The sequence below is a fragment of the Telopea speciosissima genome, chromosome 2, assembly GCF_018873765.1.
Source record: "Telopea speciosissima isolate NSW1024214 ecotype Mountain lineage chromosome 2, Tspe_v1, whole genome shotgun sequence".
Taxonomy (NCBI): domain Eukaryota; kingdom Viridiplantae; phylum Streptophyta; class Magnoliopsida; order Proteales; family Proteaceae; genus Telopea; species Telopea speciosissima.
Window position 1 is genome coordinate 75,543,880 of NC_057917.1, and position 22,205 is coordinate 75,566,084.

Consider the following 22,205-nt stretch of genomic DNA (forward strand, 5'->3'; position numbering starts at 1 on the left):
TCCATCTTCTGAGGTTACCTTTCAGCCAAATGTGATAGATAGCAGCTCCAAATGCAAGCTTTCCTACAGTATCACAAGAAGTTTTCCCAGCAAAGGCCATATACACAGTACACCTATATCTATTCTCTGTCAAATGGCAAGAGTCTCCTTCTTTGAGGCTATCATTTAGATAGAGGCCTTTCCAGACTGAGGAAATGGGTAGTCGAAGAAGAGGTGTTTGACGTCCTTAGAGGCATTCCAACACAGACAGCAAGAAGGAGAAACTGGGATTTGGCTTTGGAGAAGAAAAGCATGTAGGGAGACAACAGGAGAACACCCTCTAAACAGTGACATGACTGTTTTACTGCCACCTTAAAAAAATAAATAAAAAAGAAAAAAATTAACAAGATTGATCAATCTAGAACTCTCAATCGTAGAGAGATGGAGAATGAGAAATTGGCACAGAGGGAGAAGGTGGTGGGGGACTTAGAAGAGATGGAGGTACCTAATGCTGAGAGCTTAGAGAGAAGAATGGGAAAATCTTCAAAAGAGAGCTCTTGGTAACCCTTGTGCTACTTTTTCTATACATCACTAATCTCTTGTTTGGGGATTTATGGATTTTAATTTTTAACTTTTAAAATGGATCCTGATAATTGAATTACTTTTCTAGCTAGTATGGTGGCTTTAAGGCTCAATTTTGGATCATGAGAATCCAAACAACTAGGAATTCTGGTGATTTATATTTGATAAAGTTACATTACCCGATCATCATGGGAACTGCATCCTCCATTTTATTTCTTCAATTATCACATCTGATAGGAATCCATATCTCCACCTGAATATGGAGTTCCATTTCTGCTTAGATTTGAGAATTAATTTCTTTAATGGGAATCTCATCTGGGAGGTTCATTAACTTACAAATTTCAGGTTGTTTAGATTCACATGATCCAACTAATCCTATATGGAATTGAATGAAGAAATGAGATTCATATTGCTGACTGCAATTTGTTGGGATTAAGGCTTAGATGAGTAAGAGCTTAATTTTGAGAAACTCAACTGTGTGATCTTTCCAAAAGACATACACTTTACCTAATAGAAACCTGATTCCAAAGTCCAAACTGTTGAATCAATTTACAAATCCACCTTTTCTCTTAGCTCTTCATATAGGTACTTTTCCAGCCACTTGGATTAGTCCAAGGACAAAACAGCAACTCTAAACTGGCTGGAATGACTGAAAAAGCTTAAGTTTACATGGCTTCTTCACCTCCCACTGTGCCCAATTGTAAAATCAACTTCGACGCCTTCTTTAGTCTGTTGATCAAGGATCGTATGTCAGTCAAGATTTATTTGGGATTTTGGACCTTGAATCCCAAGCCTTTAAAATCTAAGAGAACTGTGTAAGGTTTAATACTGGTTGCCCATTGAGGAACAATGCTTTCTTAATGTCAGATTAGAGGTTGGCTTTGTGGGTTCTCAGTACAACATTTTCATTCTCTTCACCAATGTAGTCTAGAACTTCAAACATTCATGTCTTGCATTTGTATGTGAATTTTTTTTTTTTGAGTTGGGGGGGGGGTTGTGAATAATGTGGATAGTTTTTGAAATAATATCATTGCTTAAAGAATCACTTGTAACCAAGATTGCAACAATTGCACTAATTCACTTTTCATGTATACAGAATACACAAAAGAGCCCTCTCCAAGCTCGGAAAGGGTTAACAAACAAGACATTATGTGCTTAAAGAAGAGTAGGTAAGAGACTTTGATGAGTAGGTGACTGTACTTGAGGCGATTTCCTCAGGCATTTTAAAAATTTTAAGATGCCCAACTACAACAAATGAAATGGGATGGTGGAATTCGGCCTGTTTGGCGGATATACTCTGCTTGTGCAGCAGTTCTTGCTGCTTGCCTGTTCTTTTTGGCTTCGGCAGCAGCCCTTTTTTCTTCTGATCGCTGCCTTGTGATTGCAATCTTCGTCATCATCTTCTCTTGAGCATGGGCTCTCATGTGTTCAGCTTGGGCCTGAGATATTACAAATTCACATTATACTAATGAGAAGCTGAAAAAACACATTCATGTTGCTACTGGGCAGAACGGTGGGAGCAAACTTGTGTGAGGCCTCCAAATAATGTAACAGACCTAACTAACTTGAAGCTATTTTCCCTGAAAAATTGGGTGTGGGTGTTTACAGATTTTGTTTTTCAGGGTTTTGCGAACATGAAATTTAATTGCATAGTAGGGTCCTTTTGATTTCAGGTAAAGCAATTTACAGTTTGTGGCAAAATTTGGTCAGGCAGTTGATCATGAATTTGACCCAATTATGATTTTCATTTTGTAAAAGAACAGTAACAATTCAAATTCTTTAATGCTATAACTTGACAAAAAATTTAGTATATGGAGTCCACTTGGAAACCTTCCAGGATTATGTTAAGAAGTAATTCATAGTCCAAGGAAAAGCACAATTAACAATAAGAAATACCTCTACTCTCCTAATCTCTGCTTCTATTTTTGCTTTCTGTTGACTCTCCCATGCTTGAATTTTGATCTCTTCACGCTTATATCTGAAAATTTTTAGAAATCATTTGTCAAAAATCTAAGCGACAAGAGTTAATGGTGGCAGAAACAAGACTGTGACTAGGATCAGCTACTGCCAGGACCATCATGCACAGAAAATAAAGTTGAAATGGGTCATAAACTATTTTCTTTTCCCTTTTTTGGAGCATGGTGGGGGGAGTACAAGGACGAACCTGGCTGTGTGTTTAGATTTTTCGGCTTCTTCCCATGCCGCTGCACGGTTTTCATTCTCGATTCTAATCCGTTCCTCTGTATCAATCTGTTCAATTGAAGTAGCATTCTTTTCTGTCTCATTTTTACTTGCCCAAGCAGCAATGTTCATCTTTCCCAATTGAACACCAAGGGCAACAATCTCTTTTCTTGTCTTAATCTTCAATTCTTGCTCGGATAGCTCTTTCTTGTAACTTACTTTTGGACGTTCTGCATCATCATCGGTGGTGAAGTCCATTGGCGTGGATGCTGGGGCTCCTCTTCCAGGGGTTGATGGAATTGAGGAAGTCGGACTACGGAGAGGGGTGGTTGCCCCTACAGGAGTTGCAGTCCTTGAAGGCTCTTGACTTGTAGCTGGTGTCATTTCTGTTCCCATATCTCTCATTGCCACTGACCTTATGTTAGGAAAAACTGCACAGTTTAATCACCAAATCCATCATAAGAACAAGACACCTTGAAGAAAATGTTGCACGAGTAAAATGTCAGGTGGATAACTTGGGGGGAAACATCAGAAATCCAATATGGAACTTTATTTGAAAGACTCAATATGAAGTATACAGATCTGCATATAATTAGAGAAAGACTCAATTCATAATCAGATCTACGTCTGCTGTACTTGCTTAACTCATACAGTAGGACAAGACTGAGTAATTGGAAGACCTTTCTCCCAGGATCTTCAAGGGTTTTCTGACTGTCCAAATCCAATTTTTTTAGACCTTTACACCAGATCCTTTTCACATGTCCAAAGGAAGTGATTACTTCCACAGTTAGGATCATATAAGAGCACCTATATTGTGACCTTCCAGTTTACCAACTGAAGGCTTCTAAGCCCCATAAATGTTTCTCAGCATAGCAGCAGAAGCAGGGTGTCCTGATGTTACTGATGAACTTTAGCTTACAAGTGTAATTTCATATAAATGATTCAATGATAGAATGACACACTGCCACTGGTATCATCCACTTTAAAGCAATTTTCACACTTCATATCCATCTATAGTTCAGTCCATGAAAAAGAAATTATCGGCCATAAAATATGTTTCAGATATAGTTAGAATTGTGTTGGGTTGACAGTATATAATGGGAAGTTCAAAAATATGAAGATATATCTCTTAATTATCAGTCATTTAACAAGAAAAGAATGAAAACACCATTTACCTGCAGTAATTGCAGTGAACTGTCCTGCATCAGATAATTCCTTTCGACTCATTTCCTTATCATCTTTACCAAGGGGACAAAGATCAATTGCTGCATTTTCTGGACCGGGAATAGAATTAGTCCCAGAACCAGCAAAACAAAATTTCTCCAAACCTGCTTGTGAGGTAGAGTGATGGAAATCAATCCGTTTCGTATCGACCATAGGAATAATTGACGCCTTTTGATCAGAACTGGTGATTTCAGGGACAACCTTCACTAAGTTTGTTGTTATTTGCCGGTTTACTTGACTATGCAACATCATCCTCTTAGAATGATTAGAGTGTACAGGTTGCTTATTTACCAACCATTTCTCTGCATCATTCCACTTAGAAGGTATGGATCGAGAGAACGATCTCACCATGGGATTGTGTAGGGACCTCTCGCCTTTATGAAACTCAAAGCTAGATGAACTAGCATTACTGTCATAATCAGGACTATCTTCTTCTTGAGATTTCACAGGGTGAACTGTGCTCAAGTTCCCACTAACTCCCCTTGATAAATGTTGAATTTTGATTCGAGCCATATCCCCAGTTTCCTTTGGCCTGGAACCATTCTGATCAACTTGGCCAGAATTTGACATGCTCTCTCCAAGTGCTTTTACAGAGGACGAATTGAGGTTGGGAGCCACAGTATGAAGGGAAGGACCATTAGAAACTTTTGAATCACCTATAAGAAAACAAAGCTTAGAACACAAAAGATTGGTTCTATTTAAGGTTTACAGATTTGTTACTTTTAATTGAAATCAGAAACTCAAACTCACATAAACTAAGTTTGACTCTGTAGTCTTCACTAGTACTTCAAGGTTAAGATTGGATTTAATACAGGGGAAATAAAAGTTCTTTTTTTAATTTTCTTGAAAGTTAAAACTTTAGTTAAAGCAAAATGCAGTGTGGAAAGATTCTGTATGGGAGATTTTACTAACCCTCATCATCAAATTCTCCATTATTGGAAGCTAATAGACTGTTCTTCACAAACTCTGCGTCATCAAGCCTGGCTGGAGATGTTCTTAACGAATTATTATTTGTTCCATCCTTTATCTTTTGATGGTGAGGTCCTATAAGTTTCAGCCTCAACTTACTGGGAGAAATTATGCCCGTCTGCATTTAAAATTTCAAAAAGAAGGAAAAAAAAAATCAAACACTTTTACAAATCCAACGTAATCAATTGATACTTAATACACAACCCAAGACCCTTGTCAAGTTCTTTAGATTTATTTTCCCCTGTAATTTATTGCTGTGAGTTCTAAGAACCAATATCTATTAAGCAATCTAATTTCAAAAGTATATGGTTTCCCACCTTCAGATCAAGCTCTAGACTATACAGATATGTCAAAGGTCAGCTTATAAATCATCCTAAAGGGCTAGAACAACAAAGAAAAAAAAGAAGGAAACTCTTGAATCCATCTAAACTCATGATAATTCCTGCATTTCTTTCAGACCCACCAAAAATAAATAACAGAAGTTACTGCAACTACAAAAATCAAAATAATGCAGTTGCAAGAGAACTCCATCACCAAGAAAATATGGCTCTGCTAACGTAGCATCATCAAAAGGGGATAAAAAATTAAGAGATGGGTTTCGTTGTTCACTATGTTCTGCAAGCAAAACCATACCTGAACCTTGTCAATCCTCTCATACTCCATAAGATTTTTCTTCTCTCTCTTTTTGCTCAGCCTGGCTGTGCTGTTCGGAGAGGGAGAGAGAGATGCAGGCTGAAATTAAGACAGCTACGGGTAAATCTTACCACTCTCTGTATTTTGTACGATGCGTCGGCGATGTTTTGACCATTCAGCAGAGGAATCCCCGATTTTGTTAGTTTTTACACGGCGATTTTATAGTTTTATTTTTCAAAGTTTTGATTCAAAAAAGTTTTTGACCAACTTTATTTTGAACAGTGACAGCAGTCTATCAATGATGGAAATAAATTTTCCTCCGCATAGGAACTGTTTGAGTATACTAACTCCCCCCATCAATCAATCATCAACAACTGTCTCTTGTTTATATTTCCTTTCGAAAATTTTGGGGTTCCACATAGTTGTGAGGTAACCAGTAAGGCACTAACCACACTTCTTGCTGCTCAGATCAAAATATGGTGAGGTACCCATTTGACAGATTGCCTGAACGAATCCGCTGAGTTGATTTAAAACTAGAACACAGCTTAGAAGTTGTGGGGAACTTACTGACAAATGGACAATCTATTTTTTACTGTTTGAGAATTCTTGAAATATTTTGAAGGCATGAAAAAGTAATAGGAATGAAGAGAAGAGTTGAAGTCAAAGGTCTCATGAACTCAGCTATGGGTGTGTAGACGATGAACCTAAGCTTTATTTGTATAGGGTTGCTGACCCTCTAGAAAACATTCAAACGAATTTTGTATGTCCTCCAAAATAGTGAATGTGTCATTTTAGGGAAGGATGAGAAGTAAAAGTTTTCTTCCATGGGAAAATCAAAAAGGACTTAGGAATTTCCCCAAACAAGTAATAAGGCTCATATAGCTATAGAGTTTAGATCATCATAAGCACTTTCTTGTAGAGAGCTTGATTTGTTCTGGCCCCTTGCAATGCTTAGTTGGTTTTACCAACCAGTGAGCATTCCATTTGTTCTGGCACCTACAGAGGACTGTGTTACTGGAATCCAACCTTCACTTGGGGTGGTGGGGGGGGGGGGGAGGGAAATAGGGTTTTGGGTGAAGGGAGAGCAGAGTTGTAGGCACCCAAAATAAACCCATAGAAGAGTTTTAATTCTTGCTGTCCTGCCTAATAGGGGTGTCTAAAAGCTGCCCAAATCTTGGGCCATCACAATTCAAATGGGTTTAAATTTTGTGAATAGATAGAGCACAAAATCCCTTATTAAAATGTTAAATTTAAGAATGAAAATAATTTCTCAAAGTGACAAAATAAAACATAAAAAATATGAACCACCATCCATTGGGTTTTCTCCTCTTATGTTTTCAATTGTCAAATCAATGGAGGACTAGCTATTCAAGGAATTGGATATATCCAAAATTTATTTTTGTTGATTGTGTGGTAAGTGATGACTTTTGGCTGAAAATTTACCACATAAGTAGGTGATGTGGTTAATCTATCCACAAAATTTGAGTATTAATTAACTAAGCACCTGGTAGGATTTACTTGCTTAGAGAGATCAACCAAGAGAAATTATTCCCATAAAATCAACCAGTCATGATGATTTTATTTAAAAATCTAGTAGGTATTGGACCTGAATCCCTTATCAGAAGTTTTGCTTGGAGAGGTTTTTTTGAGTGGACTATCTATTTCTACCATGAGGAGAGGTGATCTGTATGATTCTTAAATCCATAATTGAGATGGGAATTGATGTGTGAGCAAAAGAATCCTGGTCCACCTGTGCACAAAAAATTAATTATAACCTCTTTTACTTACCACATGGCACAACCAAGACCCATCTAGAGAATACTCTCCAGAGATTCTAGATTAGTTCACTTACAGAAACACTCCTCGCAAACCTTAAAACAATGGGCTTACGTTTCTTTAATGACTTTCAAGGTTATTGTTTCAATACTCGTTTTCCACATAAAATAACTGCATAGAGAAGAAGAAGAGAAAGAAGAAAGAGGCAGGGAATTAACGTGGTTCAGCTCTTGAGAGCCTACATCCACCGATCAATCTCCCACTCAACTTATTTTTCTGGGGAGAACTCTATTATCTTTAAATAGATTACACTGAGAGTGATTTGTATGTTTAATATGGAAACTACAATCACACTTTGATCCTGTCTTATTCCCTACTATAATGGGATTGAGATAAGGATTAGAATGGCTACAATTATGGGCTGTCAATCCGATCTCACCAACACTCCCCCTCCAAGTTGGAGTGAAGATTCCATCTGAAGTCAACTTGGATATCAAGGCTTGAAAAACAGACTTGGAGAGAGCTTTGGTAAACACATCAGCCAACTGGTCTTTACTTCGAATATAGGGCGTTTCAACAATTTTCTCTTGCACCTTTTCTCTCACAAAATGGCAGTCAACTTCTATATGTTTTGTCCTTTCGTGAAAGACAGGGTTTGAGGCAATATGAATGGCAGCTTGATTGTCACAAAATAATTTCATCGGTACATTTGGAGTACCAAAACCCAATTCTTGAACCAACAATTGAAGCCAGACCTACTCACTAGTGGTAGAGGCCATGGCTCTGTACTCTGCTTCGGCACTTGATCTGGCCACCACGCTCTGTTTCTTACTTTTCCAGGTAACTAGATTACCCCCAACAAATGTACAAAAACCAGAAGTGGATCTTCTGTCCGAAGGGCTACCAGCCCAATCAGCATCAGCATACCCTATGATTTCAGCATGCCCATGTTTCTCCATAAGCACTCCTCGTCCTGGACAGGACTTTAGGTATCGCAATATCCGATCAACAAGAGCCATATGCCCTTCTGTAGGGGCATGCATGAATTGACTGACATAGCTAACGGCGTAGGCAATATCAGGCCGTGTGATAGTCAAGTAGATTAACTTTCCTACCAACCTCTGAAACCGACCAATGTCTGTCACTGGGGTCAAGTTGTCAACAAATTTACTACTGTAATCCATAGGTGACTCAGCAGCCGCGGCTCCCAACTTCCCGGTCTCTTTTAAGAGGTCAAGAACATACTTTCTTTGAGATATAAACAAGCCCTTACTTGAACGAGCAATTTCAATACCAAGGAAATATCGCAACTGCCCCAAATCTTTGATGTCAAACTCCTTATTTAAATGTCGCTTCAGAGACTCGATTTCCAGGAGATTGTTACCTGTGACAATAATATCGTCGACATAGACGAGAACAACCACGGTCCCTTTGCTATTGTGTTTAATAAACAACGAGGAATCTGACTTTCCCTTTGTGAAACCAACTTCTTCAAGAGCAGTACTTAATCTTTCATACCAAGCACGTGGCGATTGTTTAAGCCCATATATAGCTTTGTTAAGCTTACAGACAGCTCCAGATTGTTGCTCCAAGTGATGTCCAAGGGGGACATCCATATAAACTTCTTCCTCCAAATCTCCTTGCAAGAATGCATTCTTGACGTCCATTTGGAAGAGCGGCCAATCATTATTAACAGCAATAGACATCAAAACTCTTACAGTATTCATTTTCGCAACAGGTGCGAAGGTCTCTTTGTAATCTTCCCCATATGTTTGAGTGTACCCTTTCGCAACCAAGCGGGCCTTGTAGCGCTCAATAGACCCATCATTCATGTATTTGATTTTATACACCCAGCGGCAACCCACAGAATGTTTTCCTTCAGGTAAAGTAGTAATGCTCCAAGTGTTGTTTCTACTGAGTGCTTCTAGCTCTTCCTTCATAGCTTTTTGCCAAACAGGGGAATTTTTGGCTTCAAGAAAATTTGCAGGTTCTTTGTGAGTATCAATGGCAGATAAGAATGCCCTAAATTTGGGAGAAATATTGTCATATCCCACATAATCCTGTATAGGAAATCGAGTGGAGTAATATGTGGTGAAGTCTCGAAGCCTGGTCGATGGCTGAGAGATGCGAGTAGACCTGCGAACAGGTGGTGCAACTGTAGTTGCTTCACTTTGATCACCTACATCACCAATTGTATCAACAGTAGGTGTATCAGTATCACCAGTTTGGTCATGAGCATGAGCCTCGGTCTGGCTGATTGGACCATGAATATTACCATCACCATCACGAGGTTCATTGGATGCATTATTATCAATTTTTGGCATAGGGACAGCTTCAACATCAAGGTCACTGTAATCACTATAATCGGGTCTTTCCCCACATGCGGTCTCCCCCTGAAGGTGATCCCTGTGAGAAAAAAACATGCGAGTCTCATCAAATATGACATCACGAGAGAAATAGACTTTGTGAGTGGAGGGGTCAAAACACTTATATCCTTTCTTGACGGAAGAATATCCCAAGAAAACACATTTATGAGCCCTAGGATCAAGTTTCCCACGAGGGGAATGTACAAAGCACACACTCCCAAAAACACGTAGATGAGACAAGCTAATGGGACGTCCCAAAAGAATTTCCATGGGTGACTTGTATTGTAGAATTTTGCTAGGAAGCCGATTGATAAGGTAACAACTGGTTAGAACAGCATCTGACCAGTAGGGCTTAGACAAATGCCCATAAAATAATAATGAACGGGTTACTTCAAGAAGATGACGATTTTTCCGTTCAGCCACTCCGTTTTGTTGAGGAGTGCCAACACAGGAGGTTTGGTGCACAACCCCAAGGCTCTTAAGAAATGTTTGAAAAGGAGTATTTGTATACTCAGTGCCATTATCAGTTCGAAGAACCTTAAGTTTCGTGCCATATTGAGTGTGAACCAAATTGCAGAAATCCTTAAACACTTGAAGAACCTCACTTTTAGAAGTCAGAAGATAAAGCCAAGTGGAACGAGACATATCATCAATAAAAGTGACAAAAAATTTAAATCCATCCCTAGAATCAATCGGGGCAGGGCCCCACACATCCGAATGAACAAGAGCAAATAATTCAGTAGCTTTATGAGTGCTAGAATAAAAAGGTAACCGGTGCTGCTTCGAAAAATGACATGTATCACAAGAACTGGAATCCAAAGTAAACTCGGAATTTATGTGAGAGAGCACATTATCTGAGGGGTGCCCCATACGCAAATGCCAAAGCTGAGTAGTAGCATCTTTATTTTTTCTTGCAATCAAGGCTTCTCTTGGAAAGTCCAGAACATAAAGACCATTCTGAAATCGTCCTTCACCAATCGTCTTCCCTGTGAGTTTGTCCTGAAACACTACCTTTTGATGGGAAAACACAATATTGCAATTCAAATCTTTAGTGAGCTTAGTGACAGATAATAAGTTGGAAGACAGATCTGGCACAAATAACACATCACAATTTGTAGAAAATAAATTGAATGTTCCACAACCAAGTACTGGAACTTGCATGCCATTGGCAACAGTAATTGGGGAATGAGACCCATTAGAGAGTGCACGAAAATTAGATAAACCATAAGATGTACTGCACATATGATCAGTTGCTCCCGAATCTATAATAAAATAATTATGAGTATTTAAAGCGGCTAAGGCAAGAGAATTACCAGATTGAGCCATATTGCTGGAATCGGGTGCAGCAGGAGAACTGTTTGCTTGTAACAGCTGTTGAAGCTGGGAAGCAATCTTTCCCAGAGAGGTTTGAAAATCAGGATTCGCATTCTGAGTTGCAACTTTCGCATCACCCCCTTTATCTTTGTTGAGCCGAAGATGCGGATACAACTTCCAACAGCGATCCTTAGTATGCCCATCCTTGTTACAGTGCTCGCAGTGAAATTTTGAATTGCGAGGTTTGCCCTTGTTTTTATCAGAACCTGAATGGGATTTTGAAGAGTTGGTAACAGCATGGGCTGAGATTTCAGTCAAATCGCCCCCTGATTTGGAATCGGGATTCATCACTCGACGTCGAGTCTCTTCCCTTTGTATGGTGGCACAGACCATGGCAAAAGATGGGAGAACAGGATTCATGAGAATTTGTCGTCTAAGATCTTCATACTCTGGCCGAATACTGGCCAATAACTGAAAGATTCGGTCCTGTTCTTCCCGTTGAATATAATCCTTAACATCCTGAGTGGTGGGTCGATACTGCCGCAATTCATCCCATTTCTTTTTCAGAACGCCAAGGTGTTCAGTAAATGTCTGACCAGAGGTCTGAGAGGTATGAACAATTTCTTGTTGTAATTCAAAAATACGTGAAGCATTGTCTTCAAGACCATACATAGTCTTCAAAGCATCCCAAAGAGCCTTAGCGTTCTCGGAATAAGCAAATATTTCATATATAGATGGTTCCATGGATTGAAAAATCCAAGTCATAACTTGGTTATCATTAGCATGCCAATCGGCAAATTTGGCATCAGTAGTGGCAGGAGCCACATCGGTTCCGTTAATGTAACCGAGTCTAGATCGCCCTCCAAGGGCCACAAGAACAGCTCTAGACCACGACAGATAATTTCTGCCATTAAGGAGGATCGACGTTAGTCGATTATTGGTCTCGGTGGTGCTCGATTTACTTGAATCAGCCATTGTAAAAAAAACACTAATATAGATATAGGATGCAGAAACTTATCTGTGAATAGAAGAAGCAGCAGACGTCTCAAAAAAACACCAATCAATAGCACCCTTCTCCATTGAATGAGGAAAAGCACGCCTCCCTTTTTTTTTTTTTTTATAAAAAACTGATACTCAAGCCTTCACGTGGTTCCTTTCTCTTGGACTGAACCACAAGGAACAATTGTCACCAAGAACGCAGGTCCAAAAAATGCAGGTTTCCTTGAATAAAAAAGGATCTGAAACGTGGAAACCAGATTGGTCTTCCCACTTGAATAAAAAAAAAGCAGAATGCAGAATCAGATTTCAACTTCTGCAGGTCTTCTTCTTCCAGAATGAGGAACCCACCAAAGCTTAAAAACAAAAGAAACTCAGGAACGAAGATGCGTCGTAACATCGAACCCGCTCTGATACCATGTTTCAATACTCGTTTTCCACATAAAATAACTGCATAGAGAAGAAGAAGAGAAAGAAGAAAGAGGCAGGGAATTAACGTGGTTCAGCTCTTGAGAGCCTACATCCACCGATCAATCTCCCACTCAACTTATTTTTCTGGGGAGAACTCTATTATCTTTAAATAGATTACACTGAGAGTGATTTGTATGTTTAATATGGAAACTACAATCACACTTTGATCCTGTCTTATTCCCTACTATAATGGGATTGAGATAAGGATTAGAATGGCTACAATTATGGGCTGTCAATCTGATCTCACCAACAGTTATCTACTACTTCACCTATCTTTTGGAGCTACATTGTAGTTTAAGGATATCCCAGTGTACTGGCGTGTGGATCGGGACTCTCCAATCATATGATGTGCATTATACATTGTGTCGTATGGGAGAGAAGCCCAATCCAATTACCTTCTTCTTCTTCTTTTTTTTTTTTTTTTTTTTTTTTTTCATTTACATAGGTCAAGATATGTTTGTTCTGAAGTAATGCTTTGGAAAAGAAATATAAATATTAATGTTGGAACATAAAAGACAACCTGTACTTCCATCAACTAAAATCTACTAGCAATAGAGTAATATCTCAGATCAGGATTCAGGAATCGGAGTGGGACCCACCTAAAGGGGCAGCCAAAATTTTCCTGATGTCAATGAAATGAGCCACGAATTGCGTTACCATAAATGACCACTTCCGTCAATTTCGTCTTATTTTCTGTTTTAAAAAGTAACAATAAATTAAACCCATTTGAATAAATAGACTTTTAGAAGAAACAAATGAAGAATTCCTCGGCGAGCATTTCCGGATTTATTAAGAAGTGACGATTATTTTCCTATTTTTTATATACCCCTCTCTCCCGTTCATTCACCCTGGCGCCCACAACAATTATAACAGACAAAAATAAAAAATAAAAAATAAAAAAAAAATTAAAAAAATAAATCTATATACTTAATCAGTCAAATACAATATCTATAATAAGATTTGTTAGTATTGTAGTACAGAATTCTATAATATTACAATTCATATATATTTCATCTTTACCTATTGCCTAGAGATATTCCCATCCTTCAACCCCTATTCATAGCCTAAGATATTAATTTAACTTTAATTACCTCATCTATCAGTAGAGATTAGATTGAAAAAAGAGACTCAGAGAGGGTGGGGGTACCCTGTACCCTAACACTAACTCTAACTCTAAATTAATAAGTTTCTTTTCCCAAGGTTTCATAGGATTCCAAGTAATTCTATTTCTTCCCTTACCACCATGGCCCCCATAACATGATACTCATCTTGCTTTATAACTCAAAACCCTAGACAGTTAAAGAGGCTAAACCCTCATCAAGAGTTTCTCAAAGGAAATTACTTTCTCGTTGTGATTAACTTTTAGATTAGGAGGAAAGGCCTACTTTAGGTGAAGAATTCGGAGAAATAGAAGAAGTGATAAGCCCAAGACATTCTTTTCTTCAATTAAAAACCAATGGAGGCGGGGGTTTTAGGGTGGTGATGGTGGTGGGTTTGAACCCTTATGACGGAAGGTGTTCTCCTTGTCATTGGTCCATGTCCTTAGTGCTAAGGCATAATATGTCCTAGACTAGGGGCTTTGAACCAGTTTTACTCTCTAATAACTATTGAAAAATGTGTAGAAATTTTGAAGTATTCATATCTATATATTCCTTATGGACCACATTGGCTACTTGACATGCAATGATTGCACAAGAAAAGGGTTCTTATATTAACCATTTTATTTGAATTTAAGAATGAGATGATAGTTAGTTGGTATTATTTTAGGTGTGATTCATGGTTCTAAAACACCCCATTGGACCATGCCACAACGTTCCTTCTTATGGAAAGCAAGTTAGGTTTGGATTTTCCACTAATGGGCCCCAACATCTCTATCACAATTGTGGCTATTCTTTTGAGGTTATTATGATGGAGGGTTTGATCCCTATCACATGGCCCAAATGGTTATAATGACTTGCTTGATCTTTTATGTCTCATCTTCTTACATGGGGTAGAGGACCCCAACAAAAATTGCTCTTCATGGGTTTGCCGGAGAGTTGGGGTGTCAATCGTTCTGTCTCGATCAATTTCTTAATTGGTCTTTAGCAATCTTAGGCTATGTTTGATATGTATTCTAGGTCGATTTTGTATTTTTGAACAATAAAAACAACTATTTTTATCATTTAAGAATGCAAAATTGACCTAGAATGCATACCAAACGCATTCTTAGATTCTACCCCCTTTACTTAATCAGACATCATAGGCCAAGTATGGACATGTTTATATTTGGCCGGTTAGTTATCAGTCTATAATTGAGCTCATGTCAATGAGACTATAATCAAACTATAAATGGACTAATAAATGAGATGATCAGGCTATAAACAGACTTTATCCAATCAGTTACTACTGCCGGTCAAGTACTCATCAGGCTACAACCAAACACTAATAACAATTGCATAGTAAACGACCTAAGCCTGACATCGACCGATTTACTAACCGATCAATCCGGTCTCAATCGTTTTCGATCGGGCCTACATAATCAATTTAGAATTGTTGACAAAAGACTCAAATGGGAGAAATAAAAGATGGTTTCAATTGTTGGTTTTGGAGGTTATTTGTTTAAATGAAAATTTTCAAAAAATAATTTAGAATGTTTCTTTGACTAGGTCGGCCATGAGAATGTTGACAAATTTATGAGTTATAGTGAAGTTAATTCAAAGATGAGGCTTGACTTGGGTTGGCACCTTTGGACTTCAAATTTCTCATTATGTATGCATGGGTCCTTTGATGTTTCATCTTCTTTCCAAAATTTGAAAACAAAGACCTTTTGAGTTATAAAAGGATCTTTAGAATTTTCATTCTCAGGATAGAATTTATTATTCTTCCTTTCTCATTATGGTCAATGAATTCTCTGTACAAAATGATTTCTTTAAGATGCTTGCGTTGTAGCCTTTCTTGATTCATAGCAGTTCAATCCAGAAACAAAATTTAATTTTGTGGACCATGAGTTTCATGAGAAACCATAAGTTTGCCGACCATTAGGGGGTGGGTGAGAGGTGTTCCACGTGTTGAATTATTGAATATATTACTTTCTAATGTAAAAGGTGTTAAAGTTCAGCCGTTCAGATCGAACCGGCCAGACCAATATAAATTCAGCTCAAATTGAACCGAATAAAATCATTGTTATTTTGATTTCGGGTTGGGTTTTATATAATTAGTAAATATTGAAACCAAATCGGACCAACTGAATGCACTGACCTAATTGATAAAAAAAAAAACAAAAAAAACCCAGACCGATAGTAGTCTAATAAGGGGGAAAAAAAAGATCCATTGATTTCTTTTTGTAAACATGTAAATTCGAAATCGGATCGGACCAAACCTGAATAATAGCCCAATTACAAACAGATAACAAAAAATGGACAAGGAATCGAACTGAAACTTCTTTAATGGCTTAGTTTTAGATTGACTTAATAATAGACCAAAACCAATTCAATTCGATCGAAACCAGACCAAACCAATTGGTTGACAGCCTTACTGTGAGGAATAAAAAATTGGATTTTTTTTTTTTAACATGAGGAGTTTGTGATAGGAAGTAGTTCTCTGTCTGGGAGTGTAGCCTACGCCAGCACTCCTATGTGTTTATTTCTCTCCTCTTCAAATTAAAGGGGCAGAAATGTCTTTTCACATGGGAAGGTGAGAGATAGACTCATGGGAGTATTGGCATAGACCACACTTCCGGACAGAGAACTTTTTCCCTTTGTTCTATTAACTTACAATATCTATTTCGGAAGTGAAATTTGTGATCGGCTCGGGTACATTTAGGATCCGCAAAGGATTCGTCCATAATCATGTCTTCAAAATTTTGACATCTTTTGTTTCCTCTTTTTTTTTTTTTTTAGATGGGGTCCACCTACTCCATTCCAAATTGGCAAATTAGTAGCGGGCCTGGTTTACCGGTAAACTTGAGGCCCATTTCGCTAGGGCAAATCATGGTCCAATGAATTGGAATCAGTCAATTCCGATTTCAATTATGGCTAAATTTAAAATATTTTTTTTTTTTTAAATTTCGTGATTATGAATGGACTTAAATCTTCATTTTGATCTATTTTTTCTCTCTTTAATTTAGGAAAAACATGAAATCAATGAAACTTACTTCTTGTAACAAGATTAAAAAGACTTTCAAATAAAAAATTCCAAAAGTCAAAGATATGTGAAAATCTTTACTTCTTCTTGCTAAGATTTTGATCAATTCCTATTCGCCCAACTGATTCCAATCCGATTCGAAATAGAATTGATGGAGGTCGAACTTGTATTCAATTCAATTCTAAGTTTGTTAAACCTTGGGCCCTATCCTTTTTGTTTTGGGATTCAGTTTCTCCACCCACGGGGACAAGGTATCGGGAGGGCATTTTGGAAACATACTAAAACCCTAAGAGAGATTTGTAAACCATAGGATGATGGGTGAACCGTCCTCTATGGGTGGAGGGAAACTTAGTCCTTTTGTTTTTGTCTTAAGTTTTTGGTAAGATATAATAAGGTCCTATCCTCACAAGTCACACCCATTAACCAAACATCTGTCCTTCACTTCTTTAATTTGATCCTACCCAATTGAGGTCTCTTCTTCCTCCTATCATGTTTTCCAAAAGTCCAAATCCCACCCGCACTTGTTTCACTCGTTTTTAAGGCCAGTACACAAAATTTTCGAGTACTATTGGGTTAAAAGGAGAGAAAAGTTTGCACTGCACGTCATCTTACGACACTATATACAAGGGAGAGGGATAGACACACCACTAGCGGGCAGCATCAATGGAGGTGCGAAACAAGACATCAAACACGAGGGGCAGGAAAGTCATTTCAAAGGAGGGAAAGAGAGAGAGAGACACACTGGACACTAGCTTGCGGTATATGGGCAATGTGCTCAGTCTTTTCCCATATCCTCATGCACTTCAAGGGAAAGATCCTAACAAATATGGTGAGCTTAATTTTTCAAAGCAAGAAAATAAAGATTGGACTAGCCCCCATGGGTTCCGGTAAGACTGCAGCCTTGCTCTCCCTATTATCCAGTCTCTTTTAGAGTCTCCAAAGGCATAACAAGCATTCAATGCTTGCATCCAACAAGGTAAGTTGCGATTCAGGATTGCTGGACAGTTTGAAGCTTTGGGTTCTGGCATTGGTTAAAGTGTGCAGTGGTTATTGGAGGGGGGTAGATATGATGCAACAGGCAATTGCACTTGCTAAGCTGCCGCAGGTTGCGTTCGTCTTTTTTTTTTTTTGGCGGGGGGGGTGTTGGTCGGTTATTTATCTTCATAGGTGGGAACCCTGGCTGCGTTTCGGATCATCTTTTCAATTCAATAGGTTTTGACATTATGGACATTAAAATACCTGGTATTGGATGATCTTCACAATACAAAATTTTGCTTTTCCTTGATAGGATCTTTGCCATTCCAATTGCCTTAACCATTTAAAATAAAAAACTAACGGTAATAAAATCATGGAACACAAACTCAGGCTGCCTACAACAGGCTATGAGAATTCCAATCCTGATTGAGACCTGCACTGTTTTCGAGTTCTCCTTATTGCTGCCTGGCTTAGCACGGTGCCCTTATGTAACATGTACTTGGGTGAAGTTTTTCCATTGGCATGCCTCTATGGGTTAGGATGGTCTGAATATTAATGTGAAATAGCAGCAAACAAATGTGTTTCATGTTCTCCATGTTACTATCATCTTGTGGCAAGTTTCAAGTCTGGCAGATCTCTGCAACATGGCAAAAGTTTGCAAAACCATGAGTTTTACAATGTTGCATGAAGAAGATTGGGAAAGAAAAGCCTACAGTTTTCTTGGAAAAAGGAGAAGTCTGAAGACGGGGGAGCCTATTGGGAAAGGAGAAGAGGTAACATCTTCACTCTTCATAGGTGCTGCAATTTTTTTCTTTTCTATTTTACCCCTGTTGGCACAATAGTCCCCACGTGATTCTTTTTAAATTGAATTTCCAAAACTCACCCCTCCACTCAAACCAATATAACACACTTTCGAGGGCAACAAAAGTAATAGTAAATGAAACTCATTCACTTTTAATCGTTCTGCGGAAGAAGACCCATATTATAATTACATGAACATTTCTTGAATCAAAGTTCTGTCAATTGAAATTCCAACTCCTTTTAGAAAAAACACAGCCTTTAACAAAGAGCAAGATTATGATAATTTGGAGTACAATACACTTCCTTCAGTACAGTTCTATCGGGATCCTCAGGTCATCTCGAGCAAGCTGAACAGGGATTCCTTCCCTACATGCAGAAAGAGAATAAAATTCACTTCTCAGCATTGATAGGCAGCTTAGATCAATAATAGGAAATAAGCCTCATATTTGGGTTCAGCTTCTCCAACCCAAGCATGAGCTGGCTACGTATATATATCCAGCTTCATTTGGACTTCTGACCAATTGGCCAGGCCAAGTTAAGCTCAGTCACCTATGATGTGTTCTAAGGATGATACAAGTCCAACTCAGGTTGAACCAAGAAGGGAACTGTGCCAGATCAACTTGATAGAATTCCATATCCAATGAAGCAAAGCAACTTTAAATAACACTTCCATGTATTAACAAACTATAACCACCCAAGTTCCCCTCCTATTATTTGTTGCTAGCCACATGAATCCAATTCCACCTTTGAAGCCTACTTAAGGCCATATCCTCTGTTAAAGTAAACTCAGCCATTCTATATGACTCGAAGTAAAACACAAACAAAGGGTTTCCAGGTGAGCAACCCTAGAGAGAGATCTCTAGGTGGGTGACTACTAGAAAACTATTTACCGGCTGATTTGTCCAGTTCAATTTTTAATAGACAGAACATCCACTGAATATTATACATCTCAAATTTAATGGCCAATCTCAACAATATGGCTCACCACACAGTGGATTTCTCCCTTGTATTTTAAGCTGTTAACCCAGAGGAGAGCTGTGTTGAATAGATAGGCACAACGTGGATTTTTCATGTCAAATCTGAAGCCAAACTCAAATCATATGCTCCAGACATCCAAACCTTAACCAAAATTGACCTACTGATTGTGCCACATGGTGTAATAATTTTGTGCTAGAACTTGCTACAGAGTTGAGGATGAAGTGGGCAATTGTCCACAAACTCAGCACTAACTAAGCTCTCATATGGAAGACAAAAGTAACCAAAAGCATTCCATCTTAGGGTGCTCATCCAGAGAACTAAGTAACATTGTAGACGTTTATTCAAATATAAAAAAGATTCTTTTAAGACAAAATCTTTAATCCTAGTCTCAAAATTTTCTTCTGTACCTCTATCAGGTTCAACTCTCGGCATGCAATGGCTGTTGGCAGAAATGGCTTTTTTTTTCCATTTCAATTTATTTTCTTCTTATTTTCTGTTATAGGGACCTGACCGATCTGAACAAAATTGAGTCAACCAAGTCATACAGTTTTTTAACTGGATTGTATTTAGAAGAACCAACTGAAGGGCCCAGGTAGCCTTTCCCAGTTTGACCATCTGCTTATAGTAACTTCATTCAAAAGTCAATCAAAGAGGTTGTGATCATTTAGTTGAAGGAGCTTTAATTTCCGTACCTTCTAGACCATTCCATAAGGACTTCATTATCTTTATGGTGATCAAATTCATGGGTCATTCCAATTAATAGAGCCCGCTTTGGGCATATCCTCTTTACAGCATCAAGAGTCTGCAAAGAAAACTTATTACTCTTAAAGTTGCGAAGTGAGCAGCAAAACTTTATAGAACACCTTCCAAACAAGAACAAGAAAACTTTCTAAAAAGTCTAGGTTTTCAAACAAAGTTTGGAGTATCCAACCTGAGGCAAGCAAAAGTGAACGCTGGGTGATACTTTCTGCACAAGTTACACATGAAAAGGAAAATTAGCATGAGAACATAATTAAGGGGCAGAACACAAGAAAAGAGTTTATCAAGCAAGCTGAAAATGATACTTATTTCATATGAGAGGATCTCAAGTGACTTCAGTCAGAAAGGGATTGGTAATGAAAAGAATCAAGATTGTGATACTGGATATATATGGGAATTAAAAGTGCTACATCTTTGCGAAATTTTTTGTCCAAATGACTGAAATTTTCGTGTTGTTTGATTTCTACCAATCGGAGGTCTATAAAGGGATCCTAAGATTGGAATTTTCCAATCAGAGGTCTACAAGAGGGATCCCCTATAGCTGGACTTCTACCAGTCGGAGGTCTATAAGGGGATCCTACAGTTGGATTTCTCCAATTGGAGGTCTACGAAATGGATCCTACAGTTGGACTTCTACCAATTGGAGGTTTATGAAAGGGGATCCAACGGTCGGATTTCTCCTCTCGGAGGTCTACAAAATGGATCCTACGGTTGGACTTTTACCAATTGGAGGTCTATGAAATGGATTCTACAGTTGAATTCTACCAATCGAATGTCTATATAAGGGAATGTTACGGTTGGACTTCTACCAATCGGAGGTCTGTGAAATGGGTCCTACAGTCGATTTCTACCAATCAAAGGTCTATAAAGAGATCCTACAGTTGAATTTTCTACCAATCGAAGGTCCATAGAAGGGAATGTTACGGTTGGACTTCTACCAATCAGAGGTATACGAAATGGATCCCGTGGTCGGTCACTATATGTTGTTGATTGGATGCTGTTATGGTCTGTCACTGTATGTTATTGATTGGATGTCATTAGGGTCGGTCAATATATGTTGTTAATTGGATACCATTGTGGTAGGTCACTATTTGCTTTTTTGATTGGATACCATTATGGTCGGTCATTATCAAGTTTTTAATTGGATGCCACCTATAGGGCTGTTGTTATGGACTTCGAGACTTTCTTCAAGCATAGTATGACAAGGGTGTCATTTGTGATAGAATCGGAGGAACCGTTCCATCAGTCCTAGGGGCAACATCAATCTTCAAGTGGTTTTGACCTTCCCCAAAACTCTATGTAGTATTGACATACGCCTAAGGTTGTAACTTGTAACATTGAATGACAAACAATTGCCAAATTCTAAATTGTACATATGAAGTGTCTATCATGACACTTTTTAACAGTAGTGTGATGTTAAATGGTTTCACACTTAGGCTACGGTATACACTAACAATCTAGGGTCCGAAGCCAAACTACCACTTTAGGGGTTTTTTTTCTTCTCTTTTTTTCAATCTAATGAAATTCAAACATGTGTAATGTTGCTTAAGTTGAAACTCAAAGGTAGATCGAATCTGGTAAGAGAAGAGTATACAGCAAGAAGAAGAAGAAGAAGGAGAGAAGAGATGAGAAGAAGAGAAGAGAATGGGAGAATCGATTGTGTGTGTTGAGAGTGATTCTCAACACACATATTAGCTTCATTCATTAAGTCTTCCAAATTACACAAGCCTCCCTAGGGAGGTAAGGAGAAATAGGGACGCCCCCCCCCCCCCCCCCCCCCCCCCCCCCCCCCCCCCCCCCCCCCCCCCCCCCCCCCCCCCCCCCCCCCCCCCCCCCCCCCCCCCCCCCCCCCCCCCCCCCCCACCTCCTACACAACAAAACCCCCCAACCCCCCCCCCCCCCCCCCCCCCCCCCCCCCCCCCCCCCCCCCCCCCCCCCCCCCCCCCCCCCCCCCCCCCCCCCCCCCCCCCCCCCCCCCCCCCCCCCCCCCCCCCCCCCCCCCCCCCCCCCCCCCCCCCCCCCCCCCCCCCCCCCCCCCCCCCCCAACCCCCCCTACCCCCCCCCCCCCCCCCCCCCCCC

At 39.1% G+C, this 22,205-nt stretch overlaps 2 protein-coding genes across 3 annotated transcripts in view; both read right to left on the minus strand.

Annotated features, from left to right (window-relative positions):
• Window positions 1-1,565: 1,565 nt before the first annotated feature.
• On the minus strand, window positions 1,566-5,717 carry LOC122650264. The gene is made up of 6 exons (XM_043843624.1): window positions 5,569-5,717; window positions 4,879-5,053; window positions 3,918-4,622; window positions 2,726-3,173; window positions 2,458-2,539; window positions 1,566-2,000 (listed from the first exon to the last, which is right to left on the minus strand). The coding sequence occupies exons 1-6, from the start codon at window positions 5,596-5,598 to the stop codon at window positions 1,794-1,796; spliced, it is 1,647 nt and encodes a 548-aa protein (XP_043699559.1). The 5' UTR covers window positions 5,599-5,717; the 3' UTR covers window positions 1,566-1,793.
• Window positions 5,718-6,020: 303 nt separating this feature from the next.
• LOC122650265 (putative hydrolase C777.06c) overlaps window positions 6,021-22,205 on the minus strand; it is a 60,000-nt gene continuing 43,815 nt past the window's right edge. The window contains exons 7-10 of one of the 2 annotated variants that reach the window (XM_043843625.1): window positions 20,299-20,334; window positions 20,060-20,169; window positions 18,683-18,755; window positions 6,021-6,031 (exon numbers count right to left, since the gene is read on the minus strand). In XM_043843625.1, the coding sequence (XP_043699560.1) occupies window positions 18,695-18,755; window positions 20,060-20,169; window positions 20,299-20,334 (207 nt within the window). In that variant the 3' untranslated portion in view covers window positions 6,021-6,031; window positions 18,683-18,694. The remainder of the gene's footprint in view (window positions 6,032-18,682; window positions 18,756-20,059; window positions 20,170-20,298; window positions 20,335-22,205) is intronic. The other variant, XM_043843626.1, reaches the window with a different exon arrangement.

Excerpts from the sequence above, each read along its gene's own strand:
- LOC122650264 (XM_043843624.1), bottom strand. The coding sequence starts at position 5,598 with ATGGAGTATGAGAGGATTGACAAGGTTCAG. Across the intron at positions 5,054-5,568 it reads AGAGGATTGACAAGGTTCAG|ACGGGCATAATTTCTCCCAG; the intron begins GTATGGTTTTGC and ends TTTTAAATGCAG. Across the intron at positions 4,623-4,878 it reads TGGAGAATTTGATGATGAGG|GTGATTCAAAAGTTTCTAAT; the intron begins GTTAGTAAAATC and ends GTTTTCTTATAG.